At 38.1% G+C, this 13560-nt stretch overlaps 1 protein-coding gene across 1 annotated transcript in view; it reads left to right on the top strand.

The window, feature by feature from the left end:
• The window catches only part of LOC107553176 (alpha-actinin-1-like), a 37117-nt gene that overhangs the window by 6811 nt on the left and 16746 nt on the right, over nt 1–13560 (top strand). Inside the window, exons 2-7 of the mRNA XM_016235310.1 lie at nt 6537–6651; nt 7152–7271; nt 8010–8096; nt 8708–8795; nt 8935–9013; nt 9102–9183. Coding sequence (XP_016090796.1) covers nt 6537–6651; nt 7152–7271; nt 8010–8096; nt 8708–8795; nt 8935–9013; nt 9102–9183 — 571 coding nt within the window. The remainder of the gene's footprint in view (nt 1–6536; nt 6652–7151; nt 7272–8009; nt 8097–8707; nt 8796–8934; nt 9014–9101; nt 9184–13560) is intronic.

The raw sequence follows: 13560 nt of genomic DNA, 5'->3' as shown, positions 1-13560 counted from the left end.
CTTTGGGTCATTGTCATGTTGGAAGGTAAACCTTCTTCTCATTGACAACTTTCTGGCAGCAGATTTTCCTCAAGAATTTGACGGTATTTTGCCCCATCCATTTTTCCTTCTATCCTGACAAGTGCTCCAGTCCCTGCTGCAGAGAAACACCCCAGAACAGGATATCACCACCTCCATGTTTTACTGTAGGAATGCTGTTATTTGGATGGTGAGCACATCGTTTGGTGTTGAGGCCAAATAATTCAATTTTATTCTCATCTGCCTCACAATCTTCAAGGTGTGTTTTGGCAAAGCTCAGTTGTGACTGCATGTGGCCTTTCTTGAGGAGTGGCTTTTTTCTTTCAACCCTCCCATACAAGCCACATTTGTGGAGAATTTGTGATATTGTTGTCACATGCACACAATGAACACTCTTTGTCATAAATTCCTGAAACTCAGATATTGGAGGGACAATTTGGCCATATCTGATTATTGGGGTGGACTTGTCCTTCTCCACGTCTATGGTGGTTACGGCCATGCAGCTCTCCGACACAGGCTCCAATTTATTGCTTTTCTACAGCTTGCTATGTTTCACCATTCCTAATATTCATCCACTGATGTACAAATGCAGTTGTGTTTTATTAAAAAATGTATTTACGCAGATTGAACAAAATCCTCGTATATAAAGTGGAAGATTAATGAAATGCTCAAATTAAGTTTGTCTCACAATTTTATTCAGAACAGTAAGATTATGTTTTATTCATGCATATGTACAGTGGGGAAAAAAAGTATTTAGTCAGCCACCAATTGTGCAAGTTCTCCCACTTAAAAAGATGAGAGAGGCCTGTAATTTTCATCATAGGTAATTTTGTCTCTCATAGTTGAGGTATACCTATGATGAAAATTACAGGCCTCTCTCATCTTTTTAAGTGGGAGAACTTGCACAATTGGTGGCTGACTAAATACTTTTTTGCCCCACTGTATTTACTATTCATGAGATAATGCGTCAGTATTTCATGACATCATAACCAGCACGTCTGTGAACGACAGCTGTCCCCACCAGAATGACATGCATGATGACGTGCATGACACAGTCTCTGGCATTTCCTGCCCTGGAGTTTAATGTCAGGACGTGATGAGGTACTTCATTCCTCACTGTGCTCTTTCAACCAGTGAAAGAACAGCTTGAACAGCTCTACAATAGTGTAGAATATGCTGCCACCTCATTTACTGAGACCGTGTGTGTGCTCGAGCCAGACCGAGATGCTACGGGATGCAGTTTTTGATGTGTGTATGTGCGTGCGTTCTTAAAAAGTTTATTTTATTGACTGTGTTTGATCCTCCTTCGCCTCTGCAGTTTGCAGTCAAATATGTCAAGTCAGACCCTTTTTTTATCTTAGTGAAAGTCAAGCTCCTCATGCAAATCATCACGTGCTGCTCCTAACCTGATGATGTGCTCCAAATGAGGACTTTGTTCCTTGTATCTTTTATCTGGTAACTACAGACTTACCCAGAACCAGACCGTATTATTCCTCACATAAAACCATATAGATAATGCAACATAGCCGGGAGCTGTAACATGCCGCAGTGAGGAAATGTGTGCACATATGTGTGTGTTTTAAGTTTAATTAACGTGAAAGCAGCGGTTCGTGCGAGTCAGCGTTTAGCTCTTAGTGAAGCCGCTGGTGTTGTTGATAAGATTATTAATGAGCCATTAAACTGTGTGTCTGGAAACGTAAAAATAAGAGACAGGCTCACCTTAGGAGGGTGTAGCGTGTGGGGGGGTGGATAATGTGGAATGCGTGTGGAACCAAGACAGTGGGCCGCCCGTCTCAGGGGCAGATCAGCACTTCCTGTCTGGAGGAGAAAGCCAGCAGACACCAACAAACAGCCCACTAACAGACAGATAGGGTGAGAGAGAGAAACAAAGATTTTTACAAGAGTTACGCGTTTAAGTTTAAGCTAATACATAAGGATAGGGGTTTGTTCAAAGCAGTAATGATGTTTGCCTTAGCAAACAGCACTAATGTGAAAGATAAACAGATGGAGAGACAGAATTGAAAGGGGATGATGTCATTGTCTGTGTATGCGGTCAGCGTTTTGCTTAAACAAGTAACAGCTGTTACACCTGTCGCACGTGCACACACCTGAGTAGGCGGAGCTGCACAGGCATTTGTGTGCTGACTCTGAGACGCTTCATTCCTAATGTCTTTCTCTGGCTCTCACACTGAGAATGCATGTACAGTGGCCCCAAAATGTATTTGATCACTTTCGACACATTTAAAAATGTATGAATGTTACTGCATTAGATTAAGAATGTGCTGATATTAAAATTCTGGCTGATATGAAAATCTCATCGTATTTATAGGTTAACTTCTATAAGCTGGAAATAATTATAAAATATTAAAATAACTTATTTAAATATTTAAGGTAATGAATTAAATAACAATATTATTAAATAGTATTACATTTGTATGCTATTTTCACTGAATAAATAATTTTTTTTAAAAACTAGAATCAAATTTGTATTGTTTTAAATGCTGCAAGTGAATATAGACATTACAGCATTATAATGTACAGTATCAAAATGGATATATTAATGTGAAGATATGTTAAAAATGTCTTTATTACATTATTAATGGTTTTGAAAATTACTTTTTTAAGGGAGTGTTAGATGCCATTTTACCATTTTTTTGGGTGAACTATTAACTCTTCAACCCAATAAAGCCTACTGAATCATATTTGATAAGCAAATTTCAAATGCCTCTAAATTATTAACATGATCAAAACTTTTCTGAAAACTGTTGTACACAATCTACTACATCCCTTCTGTCGTTTGATTGATTATACTTTTAAAGGCCTTTTAGTTTAATTCTATGAAATGTCCATCTTCAGATTGCTTTTAAATCGTTACTGATTTTTATATGTAAGTATGAGCTCCAAATTCTCCTATATCATACTATATAAGTCATGAAGCCTGATATATTAAATATGATACTCAACAAAAGATTAGATTTATCTATTAAATTTTATTTAAAAAATTAGGACTATTATTTCATATGTCAGGCTATAATGTATATCGATAATTAATGTGTGAATGTGTTGAACTACAGCTGTGTTTTCTCCTCTAGGACAACTAATTTGAATTTGGGGTTGGTTAAAAGTAATTTAAAAATGGCTTAGAAAAGTAAAGTTAGCTCAGAGAACAGACCTAGTATCATTCATTTGCAGATGCCCCTTGGTTTGCACTTTTATTAAAAGATTTTTGAGCGCCCACATACTTTTTGGGGCTGCTGTATGTATTTGAGAGATGTTCTATAAAAACAGTTTTCACTATAGCTGGAAATAAACAGGTCATTTACTTGGCTTATGGGGGAGTTTGTTTGCGTGTATGTGTGTGTCTCGGACCTCCTGATTGTTTGTAGACTTTCTGGCATTCGTAGTTGCTATGGCAACCCCACGATGACGAACTGAGCTGTGCTGTATTCAGCGAGCGAGGAAGAGTGAGAGAGAGAGAGCAGGAAAAGAAGGAAAGAGAAGGAGAGAAACAGAGTGTTAAAAAGAGCTAGGTGTGAGGAAATCTAGCAGCATTCCTGCAGAGTGAGCAGAGATCTGCTGCCTGTGTGACTATATTTACATGCATTTGTATTTCTGAGTATACATTTGCATGCCTCTGCATTATATCTGTGTGTGTGAATGTGTCTTTTTGTTTTGTGCATTTTTGTGCGCATAGGCTTAGTTTGTTTTGTTGGTTATATGCTTAGTGTGAATTGTGAAATACAGTACATATATCTAGTAGTAGAGCATTTATTTTCAAAAATCGAGTTAAACTGTATGCATGTTCATAATATATATATTGCTTAAAAGTTTGGGGTCCGTAACTTTGGAAAGAAATGAATACTTTTATTCAGCAAAAACTAGGAATGCACAATATTATCGGAACATTATCGTAATCAGACGATAAAGGCTTAAAATGTAAACATCGGCATCGGCCGTTTTGAACTAAATTTATGCCGATATGCCTTGCCGATAAGACGGATAACTCACATTCAAAAATCCCATTAAATTGATCGAAAGTTTCAGTAAATGCTGTTCTTTTGAATTTTCTTTCTCATCAAAGATTCCATGTTTTCAACATGGATAATAATAAGAAACGTAACTAAATTTATGCCGATATGCCTTGCCGATAAGACGGATAACTCGCATTCAAAAATCCCATTAAATTGATCGAAAGTTTCAGTAAATGCTGTTCTTTTGAATTTTCTTTCTCATCAAAGATTCCATGTTTTCAACATGGATAATAATAAGAAACGTTTCTTGAGCAACAAATCAGCATATTAGAATGATTTCTGAAGAATCATGTGACACTGAAGACTGGAGTAATGGCTACTTTGCCATCACCGGAATAAATTACATTTTAAAATGTATACAAATATAAAAGTTATGTTTAAATTGTGTTAATATTTAACAATATTTTATCAATATTGATCAACATGATGAGCATAAAAGACTTCTTTCAAAAATATTATTGACTCCAAACTTGTGAATGGTAGCGTGTGTGTATATATATATTGGTTTTGAAATGTTAGCATTTAATTAACATGCAAACAACATCCTGTGCTTTAGCTGTTGGATGGTTTGCATGGTAAAACTCTCTTGGAAAAGTTACATCTTTAAATTCATCATTTCATTACATTCAGCACTCTGTCGTACTGTTCTTGAACAGAAAAACACGTCTTATGTAAACGCCCCCCTAAGAAAACAGTCAGCCTAGTTACACAGGACTTCTTTAAAAAAAAATATTAGTTGAATAGTCTTAGGCAGCCCAGCAGCTAGTTAAAACATGTTAGTTTTGCACTGCACATCTCTCAACTAAAAGCATGACGTGCTACAGTGGGGACATTCAGTAATTTTTACTGGAAGAAGTCTAGTTTTGTCGCATTGCTCGCAGAAACTTATGGTAGCGTGTACTATCTTGAGTGTTTATTTTATCATTCTAGCTATGTTAGAGTTTGTTTATGTTTAAGTGTGTATTATTAATTTTGTTTGTTTGTTTGTTATTCATAGCTTTTATTCTTTCACATTTTGATTTGCATTACTGTAGTTGGAATATTGTAACAGCAGTCATAGCTCTCGTATGTATGCTTGCACTTCCTCTTGAATTAATTTATAATGCTACTGCTTGACTCACATTTACCTCCAGATATTCCCATGTTATGGCATTTCCTTTTAGTATCTGCCAAATTCCACAATGTTTCTCACCTGCTCTATTACCCATAATCCATCATTAAACTGCACACCCCAGCCCACCTGTGGGGATCAGCTGTATCCTATTATCTTGCAGTCCTGTCTCTCCTCATATCCAGATCTTGACATTTCTCCTCACCTCTCAAAGTTGGAACAAACTCCTGCTTTTACGTGCATAAACTGAATTGTCTCTGATTCCGTTAAGTGGCATATCAATCGTATTAGAGTGTGAGTGTGTTTAGCTTCTGTTCTGCTCCACAGCTGTTTCTCATCAGCTCGCTAACATACCGAAGAATCCTGAAGCCACAGATACTGCCATGACAACCCCTGTAGAGCGCTTACCCTCCCCTACTCTCTCTCTCACTGTCACAGTCAGGCATGGTTGTAGATGAATACAGAATTACCAAAGTATTCAAACGCTTGCATAGCACAGGTGTATGAAATAAATAAAAGTGGTTAAGGGGTCATAATCATGAGGAAATTAAATTTTTATTGATATTTTAAGAGAATTGTACTGTTAACTTTCATGTGCTGTTTCAGGCTTTGCGTAGCACCTACAGGTTGCTGATCATTTCAGTCTGATCTTAAAGGGTTACTCCACCCCAAAATAAAAATTTTGTCATTAATCACTTACCCTCATGTCGTTCCAAACCCATAAAAGCTTCATTCGTTATCGGAACACAATTTAAGATATTTTGGATGAAAACCGGGAGGTTTGTGGCTGTCCCATTGACTGCCAAGTAAATAACACTGTCAATGTCCAGAAAAGTATGAAAGACATCTTCAAAATAGTCCATCTGCCATCTGTGGTTCAATCTGAATTTTATGAAGCGACGAGAATACTTTTTGTACACAAAGAAAACAAAAATAACGACTTTATTCAACAATTCGTCTCCTCCGCGTCACCGTAGCGCCATTTTGGAGAGTGTCCACTGAACGCAAACTGCGTATGCTGTTCTACTTGTATGTGTCAGCCGCACCACACGGATTCATTTTCTACATTTATTTACACTTTGATTTGAACGAAAACAGCGTATCCTTGTGGTGTGGCTGACGAAGACGAACGAAGCTTTTATGGGTTTGGAACAACATGGGGGTAAGTGATTAATGACAAAAAAAATTTTTGGGGGTGGAGTAACCCTTTAACAATTTGAGCTGCACATTTCGGTGTGGATTTTGTGAACCTATTGAAGCTTTTATATAATTTTCTGCCAAGTCTTATTTGCACATTACAGGCATTTGTTGCATTTAAATTTGCATCATGTTTTGGTTTTATTTCTCTTCTAAACTTATAAATCACTCTTTTTCAGACATTTACTGCGTGGTGCAATTCTCATCTACGAAAGGCAGGGACACAGATCGAAAACATTGAGGAGGATTTTAGAGATGGACTCAAACTTATGCTGCTCCTAGAGGTCATTTCAGGTCAGTGACCTCTAACCACAGTCCCACCTTGAACCCAGTCCACCCCTCTACATTTGGAAGCTTGTATCTTTTTTGATGATATAAAAATTAGTTACACAAAGATAGTTACACTAAGTGTATAATTTATAGCATTAGCAGCTAGAGAATTTCTTTCATATGTGAACAAAATAGACATTATATCTGAAATATACTTAAAAGAATTGAAAACAAGTTAAATTTAATTGAATCAAGAGGTTGTGGATCTAAACTAAATCAGGAAACTGATTTCGTCTCTCTAGTCATACAAATTTGAAAAAAAAATGTATATAAAAAATATACAAATATTTTTACAAAAGAGTACTTGCATTTAATTTTATTTACAGTACTTGTATATAAGTTAGTTGAAAACTGTCAGGAATAATACGTGATAAAAATATTTATGTACATGATTAAGTCTCCTGAGGGCAGAGTGTTGTGTGTGATGTAATATTATGTAATATTTAAACTGTTTTTCTTTGTAGGAGAACGCTTGGCCAAACCAGAGAGAGGAAAGATGAGAGTCCATAAGATCTCCAATGTGAATAAAGCTCTGGATTTCATTGCAAGCAAAGGAGTCAAACTGGTTTCTATTGGAGCAGAGGGTAGGCCCCTTCAGCAGTGACCTATATCCTGCAGGCTTCCAGGGTCATGAGTTCAGCGTTTCAGCATGTGGGATCAATGACTATCAGACGCTCTGCCTGTGTGTGATATGTGCTTGTATCTCATGTCATATGAAGCCCCTCCCCATTCCATACAGTTAAATAGGTTAGACATGCAGTTTATACCTGACATATATTAGACCAGTCTACAGTGTGTGTGTATTTTTGCTGTTCTCTCTCTTTAAAATCCAGAGCAGCATTCCAGGCAGATTAGCCATCTACCAAAGCCTTTGCCTTGGTTACATACTGTTACCATTTTGTGTGTGTGTGTGTAGCAGAGCCGGGATACATTTACACACACACACATACTGGGATGTGTGTGGAGGGAATTATGAGATTAGCCTAAGAAGAGGAAGAGGAAACATGCATGTTTACCTAGATATTTAAATGAGGACTTCCCATACACAGCTATGTTTAAAAAATAAAAAATAAATTAAAATAAAGCTTTTTACACATTTAGAAGTGAATGCAGACATTATTTAGTCTTTATTAACCATTTGTCCATTTGAGAATGTCTCCAAAACAGACCTTTTGTGCACATGTTCAGCAATTTTGTTTTGAAAGTATAACAAAAGTTTAGATGCTTTCTGATTCAGGTATGGCTTTAGTTTGTAAAATGATCTCATTGTTGAGCTGTTACAGTAAATGAGATGCTGGTGTGCATGTGTTTGTTCTGCTCAGAGATTGTTGATGGGAATGCTAAGATGACTCTGGGGATGATCTGGACCATTATCCTTCGCTTCGCCATCCAGGACATCTCAGTGGAGGGTATATATAAATATCACACACACACACACACACACACACAGGTTTACATTTGTGAAAAGTGGGGACATCCCATAGGCATAATGGTTTTTATACTGTACAGACCGTATATTCTATTGCCCTTTACCAACCCTACCCCTAAACCTACCCCTTACAGGAGACTTTGTGCTATTTCAGATTTTCAATACACTCCATTCTGTGTGATTTATAAGCGTTTTGAAAAGTGGGGACATGGGGTAATGTCCTGAAAAGTCACCTTCTCGTTGTAATACCTATGTCATACCTTTGTCATTATACAAATTTATATACACACACACACACACACACACGCGCACACACACACACTTTTTAGTTTATAAGTGATGCATTAGATCTTGAAGAAAAAAGGCAGTAGGCAGTTTATTTGTGTGTATTAAATATCATGAGAGTGAACAGAATGACTGACTGAATTAGCATAATTTTTTTTATACAGTTCTGCTCTTTTGGCTTTCTGAATATTCATTGTTTAATACAAACGTAATGTCATGAATTTGTGAGTCATTTAAATGACAATGTTTTCTTTCCACTCCTGAGATTCCATTTGAGATTCCATATGAGTGTGTGTGTGTGTGCAGAGACCTCAGCTAAAGAAGGCCTGCTGCTGTGGTGCCAGAGGAAAACAGCTCCCTACAAAAACGTCAACATTCAGAATTTCCACATCAGGTGAGCAGACAGGAAATGAGCATTAGAGAGAAGCAGGGTGAATGATGGGAAAAGAGCAAGACTGACAGAGATACTGCAACTGAACGCTGAGCTACAGCATCATATACTACATTTCTCTTTCTGTCTCTCTTCCTGTCAGTTGGAAGGATGGATTGGGCTTCTGTGCACTCATTCACAGACATCGTCCAGAACTCATTGATTACGGTAAACTGCGCAAGGTGAGGCATTACCAGAACCTCTGACCATATATAGAGACCAGCAGTATGAAAGACCATGACTCATGCTTTGATGTTTGCTCTCACTCAGGACGACCCAATGACTAATCTGAACACTGCCTTTGATGTCGCTGAAAAGTACCTGGACATCCCTAAGATGCTGGATGCAGAAGGTGAGACATGTAGAGGACAGGTTTCTTCCTGTTCCACTTCACTGTGAAACTAGGTTATACCTCTGTCCTCTGTCTAAATATAGAGCTGTAGGAGGACCGCAGGTATGTGTATAGGCTGAATTTCACCCCATCACTGCAGGCGTGATTGTGGATGTTTCCTTAAAGGATAGTTCACCCAAAAATTCTGTCATTAATTACTCACCCTCATGCCGTAATACCTTCGTTCATCTTCGGAACACAAATTAAGATATTTTTGATGGAATCTGAGAGCTGTCTGACCCTGCAGAGACCGCAATACAACTGAAATGTTCCCAAGTCCAGAGACGTAGCAAGGAGATCTGTAAAATAATCCATGTGACATCAGTTGTTCCGTAATTTTTATGAAGCTACGAGAATACATTTTGTGCGCAAAAGAAAAAAAAAGACTATTCAACAATTCGTCTCCTCCGCGTCACGCTGGTGCCATTATGGAGAATTTCCGCTGGACGTAAACTGCGTAAAATGCTGTTCTGTGTCAGCTGCATCACACGGACACGCTGTTTTTGTTCAAATCAAATCACAACAACGTAGGAAACAGATCCGGCGTGTCGCAGCTGACACAGAACAGCATCCAGCTGATACTCTCCAAAATGGCACCAGGGTGATGCGGAGGAGACGAATCGTTGAATAAAGTCTTTTTTTTTTTCTTTTGCACACAAAAATGATTCTCGTAGCTTCGTAAAAATTACGGTTGAACCCCTGATGTTACATGGATTATTTTACAGATCTCCTTGCTACGTCTCTGGACTTAGGAACATTTCAGTTGCGTTGCTGTCTGCAGGGTCCTACAGCTCTCAGATTCCATCAAAAATATTTAAATTTGTGTTCTGAAGATGAACGAAGGTCTTACGCGTTTGAAACGACATGATATCATGAGAGTGAACAGAATGACTGACTGAATTAGCATAATTTTTTTTATACAGTTCTGCTCTTTTGGCTTTCTGAATATTCATTGTTTAATACAAACGTAATGTCATGAATTTGTGAGTCATTTAAATGACAATGTTTTCTTTCCACTCCTGAGATTCCATTTGAGATTCCATATGAGTGTGTGTGTGTGTGTGCAGAGACCTCAGCTAAAGAAGGCCTGCTGCTGTGGTGCCAGAGGAAAACAGCTCCCTACAAAAACGTCAACATTCAGAATTTCCACATCAGGTGAGCAGACAGGAAATGAGCATTAGAGAGAAGCAGGGTGAATGATGGGAAAAGAGCAAGACTGACAGAGATACTGCAACTGAACGCTGAGCTACAGCATCATATACTACATTTCTCTTTCTGTCTCTCTTCCTGTCAGTTGGAAGGATGGATTGGGCTTCTGTGCACTCATTCACAGACATCGTCCAGAACTCATTGATTACGGTAAACTGCGCAAGGTGAGGCATTACCAGAACCTCTGACCATATATAGAGACCAGCAGTATGAAAGACCATGACTCATGCTTTGATGTTTGCTCTCACTCAGGACGACCCAATGACTAATCTGAACACTGCCTTTGATGTCGCTGAAAAGTACCTGGACATCCCTAAGATGCTGGATGCAGAAGGTGAGACATGTAGAGGACAGGTTTCTTCCTGTTCCACTTCACTGTGAAACTAGGTTATACCTCTGTCCTCTGTCTAAATATAGAGCTGTAGGAGGACCGCAGGTATGTGTATAGGCTGAATTTCACCCCATCACTGCAGGCGTGATTGTGGATGTTTCCTTAAAGGATAGTTCACCCAAAAATTCTGTCATTAATTACTCACCCTCATGCCGTAATACCTTCGTTCATCTTCGGAACACAAATTAAGATATTTTTGATGGAATCTGAGAGCTGTCTGACCCTGCAGAGACCGCAATACAACTGAAATGTTCCCAAGTCCAGAGACGTAGCAAGGAGATCTGTAAAATAATCCATGTGACATCAGTTGTTCCGTAATTTTTATGAAGCTACGAGAATACATTTTGTGCGCAAAAGAAAAAAAAAGACTATTCAACAATTCGTCTCCTCCGCGTCACGCTGGTGCCATTATGGAGAATTTCCGCTGGACGTAAACTGCGTAAAATGCTGTTCTGTGTCAGCTGCATCACACGGACACGCTGTTTTTGTTCAAATCAAATCACAACAACGTAGGAAACAGATCCGGCGTGTCGCAGCTGACACAGAACAGCATCCAGCTGATACTCTCCAAAATGGCACCAGGGTGATGCGGAGGAGACGAATCGTTGAATAAAGTCTTTTTTTTTTTCTTTTGCACACAAAAATGATTCTCGTAGCTTCGTAAAAATTACGGTTGAACCCCTGATGTTACATGGATTATTTTACAGATCTCCTTGCTACGTCTCTGGACTTAGGAACATTTCAGTTGCGTTGCTGTCTGCAGGGTCCTACAGCTCTCAGATTCCATCAAAAATATTTAAATTTGTGTTCTGAAGATGAACGAAGGTCTTACGCGTTTGAAACGACATGAGGGTGAGTAATTAATGACAGAATTTTCAATTTTGGGTGAACTAACCCTTTAACATAGCCTGTTCAAAGGGATTTTTAGGATAATAGGCTGTGCAGTCATGAGATTGTTGCAGTGTTGCACTGGATCGATGTTCCTCAAATTTTTCAATCCTAAGTATTAAGCTTCTGCAGTGAATTCAGCCCGAACCACTTGACGTACAGTGCATTTAAACTTTGTTTTACAGATAATTTCATTCTTTCATTTACATTGATAGAATGTTTAGCGTGCAAGATGGCAATGATGTTTTCATAATATTTGCATAATGAATTGAGATCTTTTTGCATACTGAACTGTCTTTTCTTTCTTGCAACTTTATATTTGAACATAAAGCCACTTTACACGGCAACGACAGTGTCAACATTATATATTTTTTTAGTTCACATAGATAGAAAACAATACACAAATTCACATTTTTACTGGCCCCAACACTAAAATTAATAAATTTTATTTTTACAGTGTAGCAGTCCCAGAAAGATTTATAATGTTGAATATTTTTGAATTTTATAGCATTTATACTAATATATTTATTATAATCCATTCTTAATATTTGTTTATTTATTATAATATATCATGTTCGTTAAAATATATCAATAAATGTTACATTTTCTTTTTAAAATGTAATTACATTTTTTATTTGTATGAGAGCTGGAAATGATACAGCTATAATGTATCTCCATAAGCTAGATCAGAGATGGGCACTCGAGTTAGTGACTCGGACTCGAGTCGCATTTTTATAGACTTCAGACTCAACCTGAAATGACTCCAGACTTGACTCGACTCGAGGAATATTTTAAAAGCAACTCGAGTCTTTTATCCTCAAAGGGGTCGTATGATGTTGCTAAAAAGAACATTATTTGGTGTATTTGGTGTAATGAAATGTGTTTATGCGATTTAAGGTAAAAAAACACACATTATTTTCCACATACTGCACATTATTATTTCTCCTCTATGCCCCGCCTTTCTGAAACGCGTCGATTTTTACAAAGCTCATCGGTCTGAAAAGCGAGATGTGCTCTGATTGGAGCTGTCTAGTGCGTTGTGATTGGCCGAATACCTCAAGCGTGTGACGGAAATGTTACGCCCCTACCATACTGTGATACCCTGTCCGGCCAGAGCGACGAGACAAAACCATTAAAACACATTATAAATGAGGCATTTGTTGCATGCAGTGGGGACATAATTACGGATTATAATGACTTATACTGTCTTTTTACTCGTTGCGTTGCATCGCACCTCGTAAACATAAAACCATGTCTGCATTTGTGATCGGAGAAATGACAAACAACAAGCGCTACTCTACACTCCTCAAAACTCGCGTTTGAATCATCAGTGGCAAATCCTTTAAATATGAAAATGTACTTACAGACTGTGAGTCAAAACAGCCGGCGTTGTAGTCTAATCTCCCAGGATCAGGAAACAGTCCTCCATAAAATGCGCAGCACACATCTGAATATTTGGGTTGAAGTGTTCTGGAACAGTGCTGTAAATACAACTTAACCACTGATTTCTAGTCGTGTCCTCTTTTGGAAGGCCAAACAAAGTAGTTTCGCTTTCGCAACGAAACACACAGAGTCTTCACAACATGGCGGCGGCGGTAGCAGCAACAATAAAGTTACACCTTCTTTCTTTGCGTGAACATTTGGGCGGCGTTATGCAAATCTTCCCACATAGTGACGTAGACGTGGAGGTGTGTTTAAATGAGGCGTTTTAGGAGGGCGTGGACGTGGAACTCTTAAGTCTTAACTTTTATAAAAATATCTCTTTGGGTTTGAGACTTTAGTCTTTGCAACTTTAGGGATCTTATCTATTCAAAGAAAAAGGAAAACTTGAAATCGCATCATATGACCCC

The sequence above is a fragment of the Sinocyclocheilus grahami genome, unplaced genomic scaffold (genome assembly GCF_001515645.1).
Source record: "Sinocyclocheilus grahami isolate Dianchi unplaced genomic scaffold, SAMN03320097.WGS_v1.1 scaffold466.1, whole genome shotgun sequence".
NCBI lineage: Eukaryota > Metazoa > Chordata > Actinopteri > Cypriniformes > Cyprinidae > Sinocyclocheilus > Sinocyclocheilus grahami.
Note: the sequence above shows the minus strand (reverse complement) of the source record. Positions and strands in the feature narration are given on the sequence as shown.